This window comes from Diabrotica undecimpunctata, chromosome 4 (assembly GCF_040954645.1).
Source record: "Diabrotica undecimpunctata isolate CICGRU chromosome 4, icDiaUnde3, whole genome shotgun sequence".
Classification (NCBI taxonomy): domain Eukaryota; kingdom Metazoa; phylum Arthropoda; class Insecta; order Coleoptera; family Chrysomelidae; genus Diabrotica; species Diabrotica undecimpunctata.
The window spans coordinates 43,402,247-43,410,532 of record NC_092806.1 but is presented as its reverse complement, the minus strand read 5'-3'; the positions used below and the strand labels follow the sequence as shown (position 1 = coordinate 43,410,532).

The 8,286-nt window shown below is 31.1% G+C and overlaps 1 protein-coding gene across 1 annotated transcript; it reads left to right on the top strand.

The window, feature by feature from the left end:
- The first annotated feature begins 3,051 nt into the window (after positions 1 to 3,051).
- LOC140438218 (uncharacterized) lies at positions 3,052 to 7,972 on the top strand. The gene is made up of 2 exons (XM_072527925.1): positions 3,052 to 3,215; positions 7,153 to 7,972. Exons 1-2 carry the CDS (start codon positions 3,174 to 3,176, stop codon positions 7,759 to 7,761), a joined length of 651 nt encoding a protein of 216 aa, XP_072384026.1. The 5' UTR covers positions 3,052 to 3,173; the 3' UTR covers positions 7,762 to 7,972.
- The last annotated feature ends 314 nt before the right edge of the window (positions 7,973 to 8,286 follow it).

Here is an 8,286-nt window from a genome sequence, read left to right as displayed (position 1 = left end):
TATACCCTCTTTTTGTAGGCTTATTTGGCATATATTGGCGAATGCCGCTTCGACCTGCAAAAAAATGTTTCTGCAAGCTCATACAAGAGTGGTCGCATTATGTAGAGTTTATCGTAGTTTAGCTCATTTTTCTACGGTTCAACGGAATTGTCATTGAGATGAATATTACTAAGAAGCCAGGAAATCGGTCTTGGAAATAGCACTGCTGATAAAGGAATCTCGCATTTCTTCTATGGATGACCAATAGTCTCAGAAACTTGGATTTTTTTTTCAGACTCATGAGCAAATTGACCCCCAAGAATATTTTTATTTTCTCACAGGTTGTTAAAAAAAATTATTAATATCACCATTTTTTGTATAACATACAAATTAGTTTGGAAAACAATGTATTGAATGAGCTGCTCAGGAAATAAGTGTAGGAATATATCTGTAGGACTTTCAATGGTATCGGGTACATTTGATCCAGTTTCTTCCTGGAACTCCTTGATTTGATTTACGTGTGAAACGTCAAGTGTCCATTTTATGATCTCTTGTTGGAGTCTACTTTGACTTTGAGTTAGAGGCAAGTCATCACTTTGTATTTCATCCAATAATGGCTTAAAGTGGAGCGAATTTATATTTTCTAAGTCTCTCACAGACCGGTGTGTCTTTGATTCTAAAAAAAATAATTCTAAGTGCCTAGTGGTTACCAACCAAAACCGGCAATAAAACGTGCACATAAAAATCACATCAGATATACTTTTTCTTCTTTTTATATTACATTACATTTTCTAAACACTATACTACCCACCTGACAATTTTGAGACAATTTTTTTTTAAAACCACTCGAAATAAATAAATACACAAAGCAAGACCCCGAATATGTCACTGTCAATTTGCCATTAATGTGAATAAGACGATAATTACTTTTTTACCCGGGATATGTATAAATCGCTACTAAAATACAATTTTGAGGTATATAGGCAACCAATTATACAGAACGGATTTGGTGAGAAACCAGCAGACATGTAAAGAAAAATTATTCGATCTGTGGTTAGCAGCGGTAACTACTAGTCCTCACAGGGCTAACAAACTTGGCATTAAAAAAAGGGTCTACAACATTTCTGAAGTCAGTCTTTTAGTTAGGTAGCAGAGGTGACTATAATTTAGCGAGACTAACTGTTACTGGAAACGTTATAGGGAGAAGATCAAGACAAAAGTCACCAACCAAATTGTCCGTCAAAATTCAGAACTTAGCGGGCCACTCATTCTGTAAAACCCCAAGCTGAAGATAGAAACTAATGGAGAAAGTTTTTTAGAAATATTGGAGGAAATCACGATCCTCAGTTAAAAATAAACAATAAGAGAGAGATTGTTTCATTGATATCAATAGTTTCTGTAAATAGATGGAGTCGAATGTGTTATGATGATCTACAAAAGTGCCGTAAAACACCATAATTTTGCTAATTTTTTTGCCAATTGTTTTATTGTGAATATTTTATCCACACAGGACTGCTAAGATCGAAATCCGCTTTGCTCTTTTATTTACGTGGCTTCTTCTTCTATTTTTGCTATTATCACTTGATTGTAAACCTTTTTAATGGATAATATAATAATATTTTAGTTCTTTTATTTGTAATTCTTTTAAGACTGTTTATAGTTTGCAAAAGTTTCTCTATACGTAAATCCTCCTACCGTTGAGTTATTATCCGTTAAGAATAAACATTTGATCTCCCATGTTTTAAGCAACAAAAGTTCAGGAGACTTCTCTTCGACGGCGAATTAAATAAACTGCAAATCCAAGCTCACTGAAATGTATTGGATATTAGGAATAACCTTTTACTCCCACAATATATATCTATAGTTTACCCTTTGAAAAACACCTTTTTTGCACTCTTTACGTAGAAGTAAGACGTTGAAATGAAAGTAGAAGATTGTTTTTTATTTTTCTCTCTGAGCTTCACTATTTCGAGGCATTTACCTCTCATTGGGAACACTTGTGGTACCTCGAACTGAAAAATAAGAAGAACAGTCTCCCAAACCTAAACGTTATGAGATCTTGTTTAATCTTTTGCTTTTTAAGCAAGGGCTGGTACATTTTTTTGAGGGAGTTTGGATGGGACGAGCAATGTCAGTTGCATAGTGTATAGAGTGGCAGTACTTGAGATTTTATAAGATTACTATAGCAAACTTTTATAATCACTTTAATCATCATCATCAACCTCTTCTCTTTTTTTTAATTTTGTTGTCACGCCGAGAAATCACTTTAATAATGTTACCTTAAGTTAAACTACAAGTTAAAGTACAATTTAACTATTAATGTCTAATATCTTTAGCTTCTTTACATATTATACCATTGACTGCTACATGTCTTTTTGAGGTAACACGTTTGTATTGACCTCTCTATGGATGTTTGGTTTTTCATATTGTTCTTTTTAGATGAACTGATGATGCTTTCTGATTAGAGAGCGAAACCTTTTCAAATAAATAGATGAAGTAGCCACCTTCTTTGTCTTTTTTTTCCACCTTCTGACTGAAAAACCCACCACTCTTCGAGTGATCCTTAATGTATATATATATATATATATATATATATATATATATATATATATATATATATATATATATATATCTATATATATATCTATATATATATATATATATATGTATATATATATATATATATATATATATATATATATATATATGTGTATATATATTATTTTATATTACACCTCTATAATTAAAATAAGTTGTTTTGTCGGAAGCAGTCATTGTAATATCAATATTTAATTTACAATATCTTAACATTTTTTCCAAAGGAGTAAATCATATCTTTTGCAAACTAGTGATAAGAAAATTATTATCTAAAAAACAATAAAAAATAAAAGAACTTAAGATTTTATTAGACATTTTATGGGAAATTATCAAAACAAAGAATTACACATTTTTAATGTAATGTCTCTTTCATTTATTATATTCTAGAGTCAACTGAACTAATTCATTTAAATAACTTAGCAAACAAGATAATGTAAGTCATGGCGAGAACTAAACAGCTTTAAATATTTACAATTGCTATACATTTTTTAAGAAAAACATTAGCTCCAAGTTAATAATGAAGTTAGTTTGATGTTGATACACTATTTAACGTAACTTGAATATTTTGTTAACGAAAGGTCTACTGTTAAACAACTATGGAATGGAAAATAAGCATGGCTATAATAATCCTGTTTCAGGTAAGATTCTTTATTTATGCCATATTAGTGTTTTTGAAGAAATGAATTTGAATTTGAAGAATATTTTTCAAAATAAAACTTTTATTATTCTTTTTAATATTGTGACTTCTCTGTTGAAGAAACAGAATTGTTTATATGTGGTGCAACCAAATACTACCTTGATATTTGCAGAACATTAATCAAAGCGACTCAAATTTTAATGCGTCAGCTTAGAGAGCTTGCGTACTCACTTTATTACTAATGGTTTAGTGAATATTTTACTAATTTCTGACTGAAACCACGCTCCAATAAATTTTTAAACGTAATATCATGAAATTCCAAGTGAATCTATGACTAGAAATAGAATTCACGACTAAAAAGAGTCGGACGATGGATATGTAGTACGGTAAGACATAGGATCTCATGACTCTGTTAAGGCTATTTCATTGATTCGAGCCACGATGTGGTTCGTATAAAGTACACGAAAACCGAAACATATGTATATACCTACATACGTTCATCTAATGAGTTAATTAACTAGATTACTAGTCGAGGATTCAACCGCTGCTCAATGAAAATAAATTTTATAAAAAAAAGTGTACTACATCTGACTTTCTAAATTTCCAAAAAATTAGTATTTATTTATCAGCTTTCACCAAAACATAGCATTATTTGACTGTTTTTTTAAGGTTAAAGTATATGCATGTGAAGTTCAGCTTTGTTGTGAAATGTGTAAAATACGCCTACGAGGTAAATTTCGTAAGACTACAGTTATTAGTATCTACGCCCAAACAAAAACAGCAGATGAACTGGTAACCGATCAATTCTGCGACAAACTACAAGTAGAATGTGAAAACGTGCAAAAGAGATATGCATTTATAGTCCTGGGTGATATGAACTCGAAGTTGGGAAAAGAGCCAATATATGCAGAATGCTTATCCTTTGATAAACATACCTCACACGATATTAACAGCAACGACAGTATAGGAGTGGCATAGCTGGTAATGGAAAACAATCTCAGAGTAGTTAGTACGTGTTTGTCCCACAAAAATCTTTATCAAGGAACCTGGATGATACCTGGTACTAACAAGTTTAATCAAATTGATTATATTAATATTTAAGCAATGGGCAACCTCCGTACCAGATGTTAGATCCTATAGAGGCGCAATATTTTTGGAAGAAATAATTGGTGAAGACCAATGTGGCTTCAGATTAAAGAGGTCAACTATAGACCAAATATGTATGGTAAGAGAAATACCGGAAAAATGTGCTGAATATAACATACCAATTTACAACTTGTATATTGATTTTAAATAGGCGTTTTTGGCAAGAACACATAATGAAACTATTCGACGATGATAGAATGATACAGTAATAACCACAGGAACAAACAAGACCGAAAATTGGAACAAATTAGAAACAAGGACAATTAGTAATGCAAAGACCGGAAAATCAGTAGGCCCAGATCTTTTTCACCTTCGTTCTTTAGCCTCTTATAAAGTACTATACTTCCCTTGTAGGTCATAAAAATCCTGCTACATTTCTTTGAAAAAATGTTTTCGATGATCATTTTTAATTCTTTTCACAAGAACATTTATTTCGTTACTTATCATCTTTAAATGGTCATATGCTTCTTGTGTTTTGGTTGACATAAATTTTAGGTAAGCCTTTTCTTTTTTTTACACTTTTGTTTACTTTTGTGCAGAATGCTAGGGAAACATAATCATAGAGTTTCATGTTTAGGTAAACGTTTATTTTTATTTATCTGTCTTTCGCATGAAGGCATTTTTATCAGCAATAAAAGATGGCATAAGTACAAGACATGCCGCTGAATCCTTTAACATTCCAAGGAGAACTATTTTTTACAAATTAAAAGAAGTACACGCTAGAAAACCTGGATACCCATCAATATTCTCTTATAAAGAGGAAAGATACTTCGTACAATGCGTTCATAGCCTGAGTTCATAGCCCAAGAAAGAAAAATAACGTTTTAAGGATAATGCTCCAAGTATGGATTGGAACAAATCATTTTTAAGTTGTCATAAGGATGTTACTGTAAGGATCGCCTCAAACATAAAAAAGTAGAGCAGCACTCAATGCAGAACGAATGACCAAAGATATAAAAAATTTAAAACAAACTATTGTGGAGCTGTATGGTATTTTTAATTATTACGAAACTAACTTAACAGATGATCCCGGACAAAAAAATGTATTAACTTAACATGGGGTTATATATATATATATATATATATATATATATATATATATCCTGAACGAATTTGTAACTCTTCAAAGAATAGCATTTCTTCATTATTATGTGTGGAAATGTAGCTAATGAGCTGCTACCTCCTTATATGGTGTACAAATCCAAGCATTTCTAGGACACCTGGACTGAAAATGGCGCCCCTGGTAGGCGTAATGCATTATTCAAATACTGCATCTAGTTAATTGGAATCATACACATTTTCAAATTGATTTAACACTATTGTATTGCCCAGACTTAAAAAAATTCAGGGAAAGAAATTCGTTTTAGGAGAAAATTTGTTTTCTCATATTAATGTTGAAGTCGTGGATATGTGTTGTGAAAACACGACATTAATTTTGTTAGCCTCCAAATAGCACATACATTACACAACCATTAGATGTTGCATTATTTGCCTTAATAAAAAGGCCTGGAGGAAAACTTTATCTAAATCTAAGGAAACTTATGTAGGGATTAGATCAAAAAATGTACTTGAGAAACAGCATGTTTCAAAGCTTTTATGGTCATTATTCCAAAAAGTACAAAAGCAAAGCGGTGGGATATTAAAGTCGGGATTTAGAAAATGTTGTATCGTTCCTTGTGATGTAACATCGCTCTTGGAGCGGCTAAAAACAACTAAGCAGTCTAATGTGATAACTAAGAGTGATACAACAAATAATAATAAATCAAGTTCGTTAGATACCAATAACATTTTCATTCGATATTTAAAAGATAAATAACAATAACCCACACAGTTTAGGATAGGTGACAAGAAAATAACTGTTCCAGAAGGACAAAGTATTACCCGTTCTGAAGTTAGTTTAAAAGATCTAACTAAAGCATCCACTTCCACACCTCATCAAGCTGTTAAGTCAGAAATCGTAAATGATTCAGAGAAGGACATTGTTTTGGACGACCACTTTCCACTAGGCAGGGTTTCATCAGATGATTAAATAAATGAGCTGCAAGAGATGAAAGAAGAAATCGAACTTAATGAAATACTCGTCTTAGGTTCTCTTGGAACAAATATTACTAAAAAAATTAAAAATTCTGAATTAAGTGATGTTAAAAAAATATTGGTGAGTGCCAGAGAGTGGTGGTATCTTATATTTTTCTATGATGATCATGCTTACCCTGGGTGAAGCGATGATCAATGCTATGGCAAAATCGTTTTAAAGTTTTGAAATGGCCAGAAAGATGCGACGAAATATGGTATTCGTGGGATAATGTAATTGGCACCATAAACACTGCTAACAAAATTTTCAGACGAGGATTGTACATTGTTTCCGAATGCGACAAATTGTGGTGGAATTAGTTTCAAACTTTGTATCTCTACTATTAACGTTATAATAAAGTTTGTTCATTTAAAATGTAGCAATGTTCTTTAAAATCCTATAGGATTACTATTCACCATCAAGCATTTCGTAGTGAAATATTTTCAAAATATCGAGTGGTGCAAAGTATCACTTTTCTAGGGTATACTTTGCTCCACTAATAACACAATATTTTTCTCTTAATTATGTAATTTGCCTAAAAAATAGCTATAATAAGAGCTATATTACAATCTGTTCAATAAATATTTATAATAAAAAGTTCACATCTTCTTTTAAGTGACGTTATATCCACTTTAAGAAAATAAAGCTAAAAAAAGGGTACAAAGTAACCCAGTTTTACGGTATATGTTGACTACGTAGTAATCAGAATATTTTGTTCTAGGTGGCACGTGTTTCGCCTGCTGTAATACCAGAGGAATATAATAGTAAACTCAATAATCTATATGAAAAAATTTTATCAGAAATCAAAGAATTTTCTCTCATTTTAGTTAACGGGAAAGAAAGGTTAAAATCAATTGTTTACACAGCAAAAGAATCACTTGAGATTGAATTAGAACACCTCAAACAATACATGAGAGAAACGAAGGTGGATGCAGCAAATGAAAATAAAACTATTTCCAATTGCTTAGGGGAAGATATTATAGATACAATAGACATAAGCAACATCGATATTTGTATACAACTACCTTTTACACAACATATTGAAAGTTTGAATAACGATTTATCTATCAAACATAAAGAGTTTTATTCGGATATAAATAGTTGTACAGAAGAAAACACTGAAAAATATACAAAACGTTGTTTGGATAACAAAATTGCTGAATGGGAAAGAGATCTCAACTCTACTAAACTTTTGGGAACATCTTTGTTGGATAGTGCATACCAATTAAGTTTGCGATGTACAAAGATAAGCTTAACTCAAATTGATAAAGATATTATTTTTATAGCCAGGAATTTCACCAGCTGCGTAGATGCAATCTTAGAATATTAAAATTATCAGTATTTACGAATGTACCTGGATATGTGATATTTAATATAAAAGAATTAATGGACTTAATTTTTTAAAGTTTGTTATCAATAAAAATGTTATTATAATAGTTATTTAACCAACAAGTGTATTAATAAGGGCGATTAACAATTGAGATATATTAACGCGCGAGCGAAGCGAGTACGTATTTTTCGGACCGTATTTTTCAGAAATAAAAGTATCTTAGTTTAAATTTTTATTTATTTAACGATAAATAATGACATACAATGACAGACAGTACTTACAGCGGCTACTTCATTTTAAATAATTTTTTAGTGGGAATATAAATAGGTATGTTTGGTTGCCTACACCACAGGTAACTGTCAAATCACAGAGCGTTAAATGTGGTTAAATTAATTTATACAAGCAATGTATGTTGTATTGCCTATAATGAAATCGTTCATTAATAGAAAATCATTCATTAATAGGGGTCATTAATCAATGATTTTGAGGGTGTTAAAATTAATCATAAATGGACGGTCGACGGAA

Coding starts and splice junctions, on each gene's coding strand:
- LOC140438218 (XM_072527925.1), top strand. CDS start 3,174: ATGGAATGGAAAATAAGCATGGCTATAATAATCCTGTTTCAG. Junction 3,216..7,152: donor CTATAATAATCCTGTTTCAG/GTAAGATTCTTT, acceptor ATTTTGTTCTAG/GTGGCACGTGTTTCGCCTGC.